Consider the following 15,858-nt stretch of genomic DNA (forward strand, 5'->3'; position numbering starts at 1 on the left):
CCAAAAAAAAAAAAAGAAAGAAAAGCAGCTAGCCAGTCTTTCCATAAGAGCATATGCAAAGTTCTAAGCTACATTAAGTGAAAAAGCAAGGCATAAAATATTGTGTATAATTGGCCCCTTTAGTATACAATGTAAAACAATCTATATGCTTGTTTATACTTTTTTCTTTCCTGGTGGGTACAGGAAACTGTTAATAGTAGAACACAATTAAAAAAATACTGGCTTCTGTGTCAGGCTCTGTGATAATTGTGATAATCTAATGGAACTTTCATCGGGTTACTGTCTTGTTTTAATCTTATCACCCTGCCTTGGTCTCCTCCGATCTCTTCTTCCTTGGCCTACTTTTTTCTTCTCTTCTCATTCTGTGCTTTTTCTGAGTAATCTTTTACTCCAATTACTTTAGTCATGACCTCTGTTCTAGGGATTCCTAAATCTGTATTCGTCTCCAGCTTCAAACCCATATATCTGTCTGTATATCATATATGTTAGGGAATCTCACTTGGAGTGCCATGGGTGTTCAAAATGATGACATTTAAATTTGCATTTACCCACTTCCTAGCACTCTATCAGCCCCGTGTTTTTCCTCGATAATTCTCCTTGTGATTGTGAGTGGGGAAAAAATGAAATAATCCAATTAGTCACCCATGCCTAAACCTGGGAACTGTCTTAGTGTTCTTTTATATACTACTGTTCTCTGACCTCCCCCCCCAAACTAGTGATTTTCTAAGACCTGACCTTCTGAACGTCTCTTACAATTTTCTCTGTGATCTCAGTTTCTTCCTCCCATCCCTCAGATGCTTTTTTGGTGTGTGGGGGAAGGGAGGAAAATTGAAATTCCTGGAAAATGTACTACCCTGTCTTTCTTGTTGCTTGGTATGACTCCACTACCCTGCTGCCTCTCTCTCCAGCACTCCTGGAGCCCCTTACGTGCCAGAGGTCAGAGTGTCTAGGTCTGTGTCCAGATCGTCTTGCGTCATCTTCATTATACACTTAGCACACAATAGAGCATATTGGGTGGATATCAAATCCACACTGGAGCTTGGTTTCCTTTTCAGCATGAAGATTTTTGTTGGATCCTAATTTACCATTCAACCTTCTTCATTTCCATTTGCTCCATTGTCCACTTTGGAAAGGCTTATTCTTTGCTTCGTTAACCCATTCTAATCTTGTGTTGTCTTTCTTTGTCCTTTGTAAACCTGCTTCTTTCTCTTCATCTCTTTTCTTGGTCAGAGCCACCTAGGAAACTGTTCCCAACTAAGTGAAGTGAGTTGCCTTATTAGATCCCATTTGAGTCACCTTATACATTGAAAAACATTTTAAACAATTAAAACCATACTTGTGCACATGATTTACCTTGCTTATTTGTTTAAAGCAAATATGCTTACAAAACAATCTGGACTTAAACATGGAAATTTACAGTTATTCTTTGCAGTTTTCCTAGTGAATTATTGTTATTTTTTAGACAGACACTTAAGAACCTACTAAGTATCAAGTGTTTTACAGGTTTCATTAATCTTTACCATTCTGGGAAAGTTTTCACTTCTTTGTTTTACAGATGGGCAGACTCATACTCAGGGAATTAGATACGATATCCAAGGTCATCTATCTAGATTGCCAGGCTCTATCTACTAGATCACATTGCTTCTGTACTTGTAAATGAATATGACTGGAATATATAATTTTATAATCCATCTGTAACAGCACTGCCTGTGTGTGTCTGGGTTATTTTTTCTGTTTTTTTTTTTTTAATTTTTATTTTTTTTGGTAGCCTCATTAATGCATTAATGTTCTCTTGTCTGAAGTTGTAAGTTTCTCAGAAAACAGGTTAGCAGTGAGAAATTGGACAATATCTGGAACTTCCTTCTTCTGCCCTTATTGTTGTCATTCTGCTAGGTATCAGTTGTAGTGATTATACCCCAAGCCACAGTAACTTTCTTATACTAGAGGATCCTGAAAATATTTAAAGACTATTTTTTAAATCTGTAAGCTGCAGTTGAGCAGTAACAAACTTTTTCATTTCCTACTCGATTGATTACAGTAGTCATAACATTATTGATGTCTTCTAAGGGCTCTTTAACATAATGCTTATTTACTGAAATGTGTTTTGTAGCTTCGTCAGCAATTGAAGTGGTTGATATGTGAACTCTGCAGATTATATAACCTTCCTAAGCACCTGGATGTTGAGATGCTAGATCAACCACTACCCACGGGTCAGGTAAAGTAAAAATTCTCTAGTGTTCAAGAGCTAAGATAAATTGTCTCAAGCAAAAGTCAAACTAGGATGATTTTTCATTATTCAACTTATTTAGAAGTTAGTTTCTTTTTTGTTCCTATTGAATTGTTTTGTGTGTTCTGTGTTAGGTACTAAAAATAAATTTTACATTCTTTGGAGCTGCTGGTATTTACTATACAGGCAAACAGTTGCCCTTCTCCCTACCACCACCTTTTTGTTAATATTGCTGGTTTCCCTAAATGCTCTTGCTTCTTTCATTGTTTGTCTTTGGTTATTCAATTTCCTTCACCTAGAAATGTCATCTCCTTAAGTCTATCTATGCTTTTTAAGAACTAACCCAAAAGTTATCTCCTGCAAGCAACAGAAATTTCCACTAGTTCACCACCACCACTAACTTCATTCTGAATTTACCTATTTAGGCATCAGTTCTTTATTTTTTTACTATAATACATTATAATTTAGCTCTTATACCACCCACTTATCACTCACCTCCTTTTTCTCAAATATTATCTTTAGTCATGTAAGTAATCCCTAATTATCATTAGGACTTTGTAGAGTAAAGCCAAGTTTTCTAGAATATTTAGGATAGGATATTTCCTTTCTTGGTGCAGCTTTTAGTTTTGCAGTATCTTCCTCATAATAGTAATTTTTAATTTAAAAAATTATGTTGTAGCCCTTTCTGTGAGGTTTCCCTTTCTTCTGAAGCCTTTGGCTCCTCTTGCCCATCTTGTCAGGTTTTTCTTTGGGTTGGCTGTGCAGATGCCATCTTGAGGTTTTTCTCATCTGCTTTCCTGCAGTAGATCCATTGTTTCTTGGATCTCATGCCATCTTTCGTGGCTTACCCTTTCTCATTTTTCCTGACTATATTCTCAGGTAAAACCCTAAGAAAGCATGGAGCAGTACATTTTCTGAGCGGTAGCTTCTGAAAAAATACTGTCCAGTGTTTGGGTTTTGGAGCCAGACCGAGATAGGTTTGAATCTTGGTTCTGCTACTTACTGGCTGTATGCCCTTGGGCTGATTCCCTAATTGCTCTGTGCATCAATTTTGAATTGGCAAAATGGGAGAACCAGGAATAGTATTAGTACTTATGTTTTTGGGGAACTATGAGGATTAAATGAGTTGGTACAAGTAAACCATTTAGAACAGTGCCTGGTGCATGGCACATCCCCATCAATGTTCACTTCTGTTATATTCTACCCTCCCTCACACTTGAGTGATAGTTTGGTTGATTATATATTTCTGGGTTGAAGATAATTTTATCTTAGAATTTCAAAGTCTGTGCTGTTGTCTTCTAACCAGTCGTGGTGGTGAAGCCTCATGCCATTCTGAGTTTCAGTCATTTATGCATGGCTTTCTCTCTGGAAGCTTTTAGGAGTTTGTCTTTTCCTTGGTGTGCTGAAACAGCACAACAGTATACTTAGTGTGGGTCTTTTTTCACTCATTGTACTGAGTACACCAAATGGATAGGCCTATGGATAGGCTCTTTCAAATCTGGAACCTTGAATCTTCTCATATTTTTGTTGTTAACTTTCTCCTTTCCATTTTATTTGTTCATTTTGAAGTGTCTGTTAATGGGACTCAAGACCTCTTGTCTTGAGTCTTGTATCTCATATTATTTCTGAATTATTTTTCTTTAATTTTAAAATCTAGAATATTTTTCTTTCAACTTTTGGAAATTTTATTTGGACAGTCATAACTTTAAGTTTTATTTATTGTTGCTTAACCAATTATCCCAAAACTTAATGGCATAAAACAACAAATTTGCCTATCTGTCACTATTGTATGACTTAAATGGGGCTACTTGGACAGGTTTTCTGCTGGTCTCATTTGGCACCTTTCACTGTGTGGTTTAGATGGTGACAGGGACTGGTCATCTGGATGCTCAGCTGTAGTGGATTATCTGAGATGGCTTCTTCGCCCACAGGTCTGCTGCCTTGGCGTTTCTTCATCTGGCCTCTCTGCATAGCATGTCATCCTCTCAGGCCTCTTCATGTGGCTTCTCTTTCTCCAAGAGGGTAGTCAGTTCCTATTTTTGGCTTCCAGAAGCACAGAAGTGGAACTGCCAGGTGTTCTTAAGGCTTAGATCTGGAACAGGTCCAATATCATTTCTACCAAATTCTGTAGGTTAAAGTGAGTCTTGGGGCCAACCCAGATTCATTGTGGGATGGGCCCATCCAAGGACGAGCCCTGAGTTCTAGCGACCTTTTCTTCACTGATTATTTTTTATTTATATTCTATTTTTGTTTTATGGATGTAATATATTCATAAGTGTCTTTAAGGAGCTATTTTGATACTTTGACCCTCTCCCTAGCATCTTTTTTTTTAATAATTTTTTTCTTAGTTTATTTTGGTCTTTTTTTTTTTTTTTTAAACCTTTCCTCAAGTATGTATTCTATGTTGCTCATCATTTGTAGTCTTTTTTTTTTTTTTTTTTTTTTGAGACGGAGTCTTGCTGTGTCTCCTGGGCTGGAGTGCAGTGGCCGGATCTCAGCTCACTGCAAGCTCCGCCTCCCGGGTTCACGCCATTCTCCTGCCTCAGCCTCCGGAGTAGCTGGGACTACAGGCGCCCACCACCTCGCCCGGCTAGTTTTTTGTATTTTTAGTAGAGACGGGGTTTCACCATGTTAGCCAGGATGGTCTCGATCTCCTGACCTCATGATCCGCCCGTCTCGGCCTCCCAAAGTGCTGGGATTACAGGCTTGAGCCACCGCGCCCGGCCTCATTTGTAGTCTTTTAATTCCCTTTTTTGTTCATATTTGAGAGAGGTACTGAAAGACTGATTGGGAGCCTGGGTGTGGTGGCTCACACCTATAATCTCGGTGCTTTGGGAGGCCGAGATGGGAGGATCACTTGAGCCCAAGAATTAAGACCAGCCTGGGCAACATATTGAGACCCCATCTTTACAAAAATAAAAAATTAGGTGGGTATGATGGCACCTGCCTATAGTCCCAGCTACTCAAGAGGCTAAGGCAGGAGGAGCACTTGAGCCTAGGAGGTTGAGGCTGCAGTGGGCTGTGATCATGCCAGTGTACTCTAGCCTGGGTGACAGAATGGAACCCTATTTCAAAAAAAAAAAAAAAAAAAGACTGAAAGACTGATTGGGAGTTCTTCGTGTCCAAGACTTGTCAACTGATAGCTTTTAGTGGGAATTTAGGCTGATTCCCAATTGTTATTCCCTACCCTTCTATCTTATCTCCTGGTGCAATCATAAATGGTGGCTGGAACTACTCCATTCCTCTGGATGTGAAATCTGTGTTCTCTTGCCTGGGGTAGATGTATGTTTGCTTGGGTTCTGCTTAAGGAGATGTGGTGGAACAGTGTTTCAGAGCCTGGGAAATGTGTTCTGTATATAGGCTTTTGTTAATCTGTTTACGGTGTTGCTTATCTGTCTCGCTTTCTGGGGTACCTAGTATCTGAGTATAGAGCCTCTTCAGGGTGCTGTGAGATAAATTTGCCTCCTTGTTGTCGATATCCCCCTAACCTCCACCTTTGTGGGCTTTGCTCCATTAATTAACCATTTTCCATTTACTGTCATTGTCTAGAGGTGAGTTCTTGTCTGCTGATAACCGCATTCCTTTTTTGTAATTGTGTGTTTATTCTTCACCGTAATTTTAGTGGAGCCTCAGGACAAAGAGCAGATGGGAGAAATATGTGTTCAGTATTCACTTTTCCTTCGGGGTTTTTTTTTTTTTTTTTTTTTAACAGAGTCTCTCTGTCGCCCAGGCTGGAGTGTAGTGGCACGATCTCACCTCACTGCAACGTCCGCCTCCTGGGTTCAAGCGATTCTCCTGCCTCTCAGCCTTCTGAGTAGCTGGGATTACAAGCACATGCCACCACAGTCAGCTGATATTTTATAAACATCTATGATCACCTGGCCAGTGTTTTTTTTTTTTTTTTTCTGAGTTGGAGTGTCACCTGCCGCCCAGGCTGGAGTGCAATGGCGTGATCTCGCCTCACTGCAGCCTCCGCCTCCCGGGTTCAAGCAATTCTCTTGCCTCAGTCTTCCCGGTAGCTGGGATTACAGGTGTGCGCCACCATGCCTGGCTAATTTTTTGTGTTTTTTTGTAGAGATGGGGTTTCACTATGTTGGCCAGGCTGGTCTCGAACTCCTGACCTTGTGATCTGCCCACAGCCTCCCAGAGTGCTGGGATTACAGGCGTGAGCCACTGCCCCGACCCCTCACTTTTCCTTCTGTAGGACATCTGCAGCTTGTGTTTTTCACTGAATATCACATGAACTTAATGCATAGAGAGCTAGCTGGTTTTTCATGATTATGCCCACGATTCTATGTAGGAATTTAACTTGTGAATTCCTAATTTTAAATCATCCTTGCATTTCTATAATGAATGCCATTAGAATGGATATGGTAATATTTTATTTTTGGATTTTTACTTCTATATTAAGTAAGGTTATACTTTGTTTCCTTTTAGGCTCTTATTTCAGTATCAAGGGTATGCAGGGCTGACTTCGAAAGTTTTACATCTTTTTTTCTTTTTTTTTTGAGGCGGAGTCTCGCTCTGTCGCCCGGACTGGAGTGCAGTGGCCGGATCTCAGCGCACTGCAAGCTCCGCCTCCCGGGTTTACGCCATTCTCCTGCCTCAGCCTCCCGAGTAGCTGAGACTACAGGCGCCCGCCACCTCGCCCAGCTAGTTTTTGTATTTTTAGTAGAGACCGGGTTTCACCATGTTAGCCAGGATGGTCTCGATCTCCTGACCTCGTGATCCACCCGTCTCGGCCTCCCAAAGTGCTGGGATTACAGGCTTGAGCCACCGCGCCCGGCCTTACATCTTTTTTTCTAAGATCTAGAATGTAGATCTAGTTTACACAGTAATTTTCAACTGGAGATTTTTGCCTCCCATGGGACATCTGAAAATATCTGGAGCCATTTTTGGTTTTCACAGCTGGTCATGGTAGGGGGTGCTGTTGGCAATTCTTGGGTAGAGAGGATGTCACTAAACATCCTACAACACACGGGAGAACCCTCCACAAAGAATTGTCTGGCCCAATATATCAATATTGCTTAGGTTGAGAAACCATAGTTTAAATAAAACTCCAATCTGGAGGATGAGTCTTTGACTGTCTTTTTCCTTTTTCTATGTATTCTCCAGATTTTCCTTTTCTTCAGTTTTAGTAACTGTAGATTCTAAAAAAAATGATCGCTTTATGTATACTTCTAAGCTGTTGCATCATATTCACATGTGGCTGTATGCCATTTTCGCTTCAAAAGTTTTCTTTATCTTGATTACTTTTCAGAGGCTTGGCTGTTTTATTGTATTAGTCTTGCGAAAGAATCCTCCTTTAGTTTTATTTTTTAAATCTAGTGTTTTCTTTTTCATTTTTTGCTTATGTCTTAATTCCCCTTTTTATTTTGCTTTTTCTGGTTTAGTGGATTAATGTAATTTAAATTGCTTTTTAAACAAACATGTAAGGGTATGCATTTTCTTTGGGTGCTGTTTGAGTTTATTGCACAAGTTTTAAAATCTGTTTTCCAAGTAATTTTATTCCATCATTCATTCACATTGCCATACTATTAAAACTTTTTATTGTGAGAGATGACATGTATTGAAAATATGTAAAACGTAAGCTTAGTGTAACACATAATTAGAGTGAATACTTGGAAACCAACACCTAGCCAGCACCCAGAGGAAGAGAAGGAACATTGCTCACACTATAGAAACCTTCTGCAGGCTTCTTCCCGATCACTGTTCCTCTGTACGCTTATCTTTCCTTACGTTTCTCTAGTGTTATCACTCACGTATGCATCCTTGAATAATACAGTGTAGTGTTGCCTATTGTTGAACTTCTGAAAATCATACTATGTGTATTATTTCATCTTTGTTGTGCTCAACATTGTGTGTGAAATTTGTTCCTATTTTGTGTAGCTATAGTTGTTTAGCATTGCTGTATTTATTCCATTGTTTGAATACACCCTACCATTTATCCCCTTGACTAGATACAGACATGTGGGTTGTTTCCAGTGTTGTTAGGAACAGCGAATGCTGCTGTGATCATTCTTGTCTGTATTTCATGGTACCCCTGTGCCAGCATTTCTCTGGGGTACATACTTAAGGGCATGAGGATCAATTTCTTCTTTTACTCAAGAGTTATCTAGGAAAAAAAACTTTTTAAAAAGCATTTTCGGCCGGGTGCGGTGGCTCAAGCCTGTAATCCCAGCACTTTGGGAGGCCGAGATGGGCGGATCACGAGGTCAGGAGATCGAGATCATCCTGGCGAACACGGTGAAACCCCGTCTCTACTAAAAAATACAAAAAAACTAGCCGGGTGAGGTGGCAGGCGCCTGTAGTCCCAGCCACTCGGGAGGCTGAGGCAGGAGAATGGTGTGAACCTGGGAGGCGGAGCTTGCAGTGAGCTGAGATCTGGCCACTGCACTCCAGCTTGGGTGACAGAGCGAGGCTCCATCTCAAAAAAAAAAAAAGCATTTTCAGGTGACTTTTCAGTTATTTTTAGTGCCTCAATATGGTCAGAGAATATGGCCTGTGACCTTTCAGCTGCATTATCAGCAATCGTTTGGACTTCACTATTGGTGTCAATGTTGTCTTTGCTTATTGCTGCTCCTTGTATTATGTCTCCTGCTCCCTGCCCCTCAAGTATATCTCTGAATAATATCCTGTTTTTTTGTTTTGTTTTGTTTTTTGTTTTTTTTTTACCTAGAAAGCCTTTGCAGGGATGTGTATGAAGAGTGTCCCTTGAATATTTACTGTCTGTTATCATTTGTTCAACAAATATCTGACTCTGTATAAAGTATTCCACATTGGTGTGGAGAATCTGGAGGTAAACATACACAGATATGCTTCCTGTATTGATGGAGCTAGATATAGAATTCTGAGTTCATAATTGAGTCTATTCCCAGTTATTTACACTTCTGTCTTCTGATATTTGTTACAAATGAAAAGTCTGATGCCTATCTCATTCTTACGTCTTTCTGTGTATGTTATTTTTTCTTTCTGGTAGTTGGTATGATTTTCTCTGTAACTGTAAAGTGTGGGGGTTTTGCTTTTCAGTATTCCTTTTTTTTTTTTTGAAACAGGGTCTTACTCTCTTGCCCAGGCTAGAGTGCAGTGGTGTGATCATGGCTTGCTGCAGCCTCTACCTCCTGGGCACAAGCAGTCCTCCCACCTCAGCCTCCTGAGTAGCTGGGACTACAGGTGCGCTCTGCCACCATGCACGGTTAATTTTTTAAATTTTTTTGTGGAGATGGGTTTTCACCATGTTGTCCAAGCTGGTCTCAAATTCCTGGGCTCAAGTGATCCTCCTGCCTTGGCCTCCCAAAGTGTTACAGGCGTGAGCCACTGTATCAGGCCTTCAGTATTCCTTTGGGGCATTCAGAGCTGCTTAATATTCTAAAGTCTTTATTTAGCTCAGCAGCACTTGTCTCTTTTCTTTCTTTTTATTCCCCTTCATCCTCTGGATGAATGTTAGATCTCTATATCTTTGATGTCCCTTAACTGTTCTCTTACTTACTTCTCTTCTGTTTTTCCCCCATCTCCTTTTTTTCTCTGTTCTAAGGGAATGTCACTGTTTGGTTTTCTTAATCATAAATGCCTTGTTGGGTCAAGTGCATAGTACTCTGGCCCTTCTACAAGTGGTTTTTTGGGGGTGGGGGGGATCTTATTTTTACTTTGTAGAATTGTGCTTGCATAGTAATCTGTTTATTTTGTGGATGCAGTATCTTCTCAATTACTGCTAGAGATCCCAATTAGGTTTTTAAATTCTATTTATTTCCTTCATTAGTAATGCTTCAGATCATTTGTGCTTATTTGACTTGGCACTTTCCTTTCAGATTGCTAATTTTCTTCAGCTCACTGGTGATACATGGTTATCTCTTCATTTATAGATGAGATATACCATTGATCAGTATCTGTTGTTGATCTGAGTGTCTTCAGAATTGTCACTCTTTTCTGCTGTGGCCTCCCCCTCCTGGTTTGCAGACCTGTGCTCTTCCTGTGGCATGAGGATGGGGAGGTGGTGGCTGGTGAGCTTTCTAGCTCTTGAGCTAAAAGGAAGAGGCCGAGTCTGTTAGAAGATTTTGCTGCTGCATTGAGTTGTATTCAAAACACTCTGTCTTTTCTCTCTGGTTTTGAGACTCATAGAGGCCGTCAAGATAGGGTTCCTATCTAGGAGAGTGATCCTTACCAACTGTAGATGGGACAAGTACAGTAAAGAATGTCTGATTCTTCTGAAAAAAAGTGGTCCCTCCATTATTTGGATTGAATTTGTGACTTTCTCAAGCCCAGCAGTCTGATTCCATCTCCTTTGTATCTTCCAGCATGTCCTTATAGCTTTGGTTCACCAAGTGTGTTCTCCTTGTATTTGTTGTTTTTCTGCCGCTGCAGCAGACTTTTTTTTTTGTAAAATTCTGTCATTTCAATGGGGTTTTGAAAAGAGGACCAGGCCACATCTTGAAATGAAATTCATCTTAGGATTTCCCAAGCTTAACTCACTTTTTGTTTTGATTAAATTACTTCCCCTTTTTGAGGTGGTGGGAGCTCAGCTTTCTCATTTTAAAATGAAGGATAGTAACTGGGCTAATGGTGACAGACTCAGATGCATGTGATAGTCACCTCAGAGAACTTTTGAAAAACAGATTCTCTGGGTCAGCTTTGAAATTGGCATTTCAAAAATGCTCTTGTGATGCAACCAAACTCTTTGGGGCTTTTAGGCTAGGTATATAGTCTTTAGATACCCAGAATAGTTTGACTTGGAATATAACAATTTAGGGAAACGAAAAAGGGGAGAATTACATTTTGGAAGCTGCTTGCTTCCATTTTCCATTTAGTTTTTAGAAGACAATGTCTAAAGAGATGCAGATTTAAAGGAAATACAAATTAATTCTGCATAGGTATGTTTATCTACATGAAATTCTCCAGCTGACTAGTCCAGAAGAGTTCTAATACCCTCTGTGATCATGGGTTTGTTTTTCTTGAGAATTATTCCATCAGAGTATCTAATAACAGATGCTTAGATACTGCTGAGACCTTTGTTGGTCTTACTTGATCTCTGGATCCTAGTTTCTTGATCTTTTACATATTCTATGTTCTAACCTGAACACAGAATATGGTTAAAGATGCGTGTATAAACAGTGTCCTGGCTGGGAAGCTTATCTTTTGAACTTTGCCGAAAATGAATATGAAAGCCCTTCCTAAAACCCCATCAGATTCATTTCTGAACTTGATAAATTGTAAATTGTGTAAATTGGTAAGTTGCGTCTTGTAGAGAAGTATTTTGTAGTAAAATGTTTTTAAAAAGAAAATTTGCTTTTTAGTGAGGTGGTCATCATTTCATAATTCTTAGTTTTGTGAATTGTCTAGTATCAATAACACATCTGACCTTTCAAAATGTAAGACAATTGAATTTATGTAATGATTCAGGCTTTCCAAAGTTAAAAAGGTAGCTATTTTAAGGAATCGGTAGTTTGGGAGATTTTATTTTAAATAAGCCATTGATCTTGTGCACACAGCCATACAAGTAAAATGTTTTCTTATTTTAAATTAGATTATGTTTTAACGTTTTTTTTCTGTTTTGCTTTGTATTTGATTGCTTTTCTTTATTCCTGAGGCATCCATTAAGTTGAATTGTTCAAAATTGTTTCATTTTTAAAAGCTGATAACTTATTTGTTAGTCAAAGCTGGATTTAAAGATAAACATTTTAATTTTAATTAACTGTCTGGTAGTGGGACTGCAGTGACAGATCGTTGAGAGTTTGTCCCTAAAGCTATGGCACCAGTCTTTAATGTACTCAACCTGTGCATATTTGTTCTCTGTAGCCCTGTCAGATTCATTCTTTGTTTCAGAATGGGGCAACAGAAGAAGTGACTTCAGAAGAAGAGGAAGAAGAAGAAGAGATGGCTGAAGTAGGTATTTTATATAAAATAAGAGTTCATAAATGTCTTCATTTTTGAACATTTGAGTAATTCTTAAATCTTTTTTATAGACTGCTATTAATGTGGAATAATTGAAAGCACATTGTATTTGGAATGGAATATAATTTCCCAACTCTGGCTGTACCTTTAACTAATGATATGCCTTTGAGCAAATTTATCTGAATTCTTTGGATTTGATTTCTTGGAAAACAAAAGCTCTTAACATTTAGCACTAAAATTATATTTATATTTAATACTGATCGGTACTTAATCTGTATTTGGTTATTTTTAGGAAGAGGAACTACTGAGTTTATAAAACTTTGTTTGCATAAAAGGAGAATTTGAGAACATTTTAGGGACTACTCACTAGAAGTAGTGAAGCTGTCTCTCATTGAAAAATCATCAATGAATTTTGTCTTAATCTGGTTTACACTATTTTAACAGAATACTGGAGACTGGGTAATTTATAAAGAACAGACATTTATTTTCTCACTGTTCTGAAGGCTGGGAAGTCCAAGATCAAGATCCCAACATTTGGTGTCTGAGGACCTTCTTGTTGCATCCTCTCACACAGTAGAAGGCAGAAGGGCAGGAGAGCAAGCTAGTCCAGTGTGTGAAGCCTCATTTGTAAGGGCCTTAATCCCATTAAGGAGGAAGAAGCCCTCTTGGCTTAAACACCTTTTAAAAGTCCTACCTCTTAATATCATCACATTGGCCAACACCTGAATTTTGGAGGAAGCACATTTAAATCATAGCAAATTTAGTAGCACTCATTCCAAAGACATTGAGCTTAGGCCAGTTGTCAGTCATGGATATAATTTTAGATGTTTTCAAGCTCTGAAACTTTGCATTTAAAATCAAACTTCAGAACAAAGATCTTTGTTTCTGCGTTGACCAAATAGAAGATATATGGATTCCATGGTCTTGATTTAAAAAAAAAAAAAAAAAAAAATTTTTTTTCTGTTTTGGGTCTTATAATCAATGTATGCTTTTGTTTTCTTAATTTGGAAATTTTTAATCTAAAATATACTTTTAGAATGCTTCAGAACTAATGAAGCAGTGTTACAGACTTGTTTTGGTTTTTTGAGACAGGGTCTCACTGTGGCGCAGGCTGGAGTGCAGTAGTGGGATCACGGCTCACTGCAACCTTGAACTCCTGGACTCAAGCAGTCCTCCCACCTCAGCCTTCTGAGTAGCTGGGAGTACAGGCATGTGCCCCATGCCCAGCTTTTTAAACATTTTTTATTGTATAGATTGGGTCTTGTTCTTATGTCCAGGCTCATCTCGTGAACTCCAGACCTCAAGTGATCCACCACCTTGGCCTCCCAAAGTGTTGGGATTATAGACGTGTGCCACTGTTCCTGGGTATAGGCTTGTTTTATGAGTCTGGGAGTAAAATACTCTTAAAATTGTCCAGTTAGAATGAGAATTTGTTTCAATGTTTTTATGCAGTTTAGCTTAGGTGGAATAAACTGCATGAAAACGTTAAACCTTTTCTGTGGGTCCAGTATACCATGAAGCAGCCATTGTACTAAATGAGTTCATTAAGTTCATGAACTTTTTCTTTTTTCCCTCACAAGCTAATAAACAAGGGGCCGCAACATTGAGGGAAAACTAGAAAGGAAGGAGAATGGACTTTGGAGATGTCAGATTAGGACAGGTGGAAAGAAGATATTCTAGGCTCCTAAAATAATATGGGAAGAGGCTCAGAACAACCTTGGACATAGTGTGTTTGGGTTCATTGGATACTTTTCTTTTGAGAAGCAGTGTTGATGTGTTGAATTCATGAAAAAACAAAATTGGCTAGAAAAGGCAGATGGTTAAAAGTCTTGAATTCGAGACAGATGTGTTTCTGTTTGGTGTGATTTTTGATAGGAAGGCCTTAAGCACGGAATAGTGTGCTGAGGATATTTTAGAAAGATAATGATGAATTCTGTTTGGGATGTGCTGATTAGTACTCAGGGAAAGAAGTTTTGTGGATGGGAACATGACTGAGGTTGAAGGTATAGGAGGAAATACAGGCTAAAGGCATTTGTGAGAATTGTGAGAAAAACGTGTAGGATGGAAGATTGATGCTGAAAGGTGCACACAGGGAGAAGGGAGCTCCGTGAAGTATGAAGTCATGGGCAGAGTTTGAGTGAGAACAGAACGTTAATAGGGCTTGAAGAGATGGCATTCCAAAAAGGAGGCTGGGGAGGCGAAGGCTGCAGTGAGCCGAGATCTTGTCACTGCACTCCAGCCGGGGCAACAGAGTGAGACTCCATCTCAAAATATAAAAAAAACAAAAACAAAAAGGAGGCCTATTGAATGGATAGACGGTAGTCATTAACCTGGTCTAGAAGTCAGTGAATTAGCCTGCTTGGGAAAGAAAAAAGTCGAGATGAGTATAAACTACTCCTTTAGAGATTTTGGCAATTGAAGTAGAGAAGTAAGGTAATTGCAAAAAGTTAGGATTTAAATTCTGCATAGATGTATATATGTGTAAGAACAAATAGTATGGGAAAGGAGGGAGCAGAATGATGTGAATAAAGATACTGGTCTAGGGGTATTCAAATTCTTTTTTTTCTTTTTCTTTTTTCTTTTTTTGTTTGAGATAGTCTTGCTCTGTCACCCAGGCTGGAGTACAGTGGCATGATCATAGCTCACTGCAGCCTCAAACTCCTGGGCCCACATGATCCTCCTATCTCAGCCTCCTGAGGACCTGAGATAAAATTCTTTTTCTAACTTTTTTTCTAGTTATAAACGTCAATAGATGCTTATTACATAAAACTTGGAAATTAGGGGAAGGCATTAAATGTCTCCAGAGATAACTAAAATTAACTGAAATTAATATTTCATTGTAAGTTCTTCTGGTCTTCCTTTTTCTGTGCTTATTTCAGCATAATTGAAATTCTTTTTTGTATTCTGTTTTTCATTTTAAAGTTTTTCGATATAGGAGAAATTATGCCATGTTAGTATTTCATTGGCCTCTTAATATTTTGCTATTTTTGCACATGCAGATTTTGTGTTTGTTTTTGTGGTTGCAAGGTTGAAATAGGTGTCTTTATGCCTAAATTAGTGTTTACAGTTTAGTTTCTTAGAATACAATTCTAGAAGTTGAGTTTCTGGAATAAACTAGGAACACTTTGGGTTCTTGACACCTGCTGCTAAACTGTTTTAAAGGTTCCCCTTAACAGGAGATTTAGAAGATGGCTTATTTGGTAATAGTTATGATTTTGTAAAGCTTTTAAATCTGCTTTACCCAGAGTCTAGCTTTTAAATAAAATATAGGATATAAAAGGTGGGAGCCTCTTGAATGGAATGTGGGGCCTTTTTCTCTCTCCCCATAGGATAGATGTATTTTGTTTCTTGTCCCTCTTTGAGTCAAGAGTAATTTAATGTTATTTTGACATAAGAAATTGCTGAAGAAAAATAGCTTGAATAAGCTAACATTTTTCTTCTTTTTGCAGGATATAGAAGACTTAGATCACTATGAGATGAAGGAAGAAGAGCTTATTAGTGGGAAAAAGTCAGAGGATGAAGGAATTGAAAAAGAAAATTTGGCAATATTAGAGAAAATTAGGAAGACTCAAAGGCAAGACCATTTAAATGTAAGTGTGTGTAGATATGTAGAACCTGGACTTTTGTGGTTAAATAATTATAGTTAATACCAGGCAATTCATTAACATGCCCACCTCAGCTGCCGCCCTCCTCCATTCCTGCCTTAGTGGTGGATTCAGTCATATGTTTTTTAAAACAGGGTC

General features: G+C 38.7%; 1 protein-coding gene across 11 annotated transcripts in view; it reads left to right on the forward strand.

The window, feature by feature from the left end:
* Window positions 1-15,858, forward strand: part of UBE2Q2 (ubiquitin conjugating enzyme E2 Q2) — a 61,626-nt gene that overhangs the window by 16,438 nt on the left and 29,330 nt on the right. For 7 of the 11 annotated variants that reach the window (XR_002727803.1, XM_023197618.2, XM_023197617.1 and 4 more), the window contains 3 exons: window positions 2,111-2,215; window positions 12,020-12,106; window positions 15,565-15,705. Coding sequence is in view for 10 of the 11 variants with exons in the window: in XM_023197618.2 (XP_023053386.1) it covers window positions 2,111-2,215; window positions 12,020-12,106; window positions 15,565-15,705 (333 nt within the window). In the remaining variant the exon portion in view is untranslated. The remainder of the gene's footprint in view (window positions 1-2,110; window positions 2,216-12,019; window positions 12,107-15,564; window positions 15,706-15,858) is intronic. The other 4 variants (XM_023197619.1, XM_026449261.1, XM_023197621.2 and 1 more) reach the window with 2 other exon arrangements.

The sequence above is a fragment of the Piliocolobus tephrosceles genome, chromosome 6 (genome assembly GCF_002776525.5).
Source record: "Piliocolobus tephrosceles isolate RC106 chromosome 6, ASM277652v3, whole genome shotgun sequence".
Classification (NCBI taxonomy): domain Eukaryota; kingdom Metazoa; phylum Chordata; class Mammalia; order Primates; family Cercopithecidae; genus Piliocolobus; species Piliocolobus tephrosceles.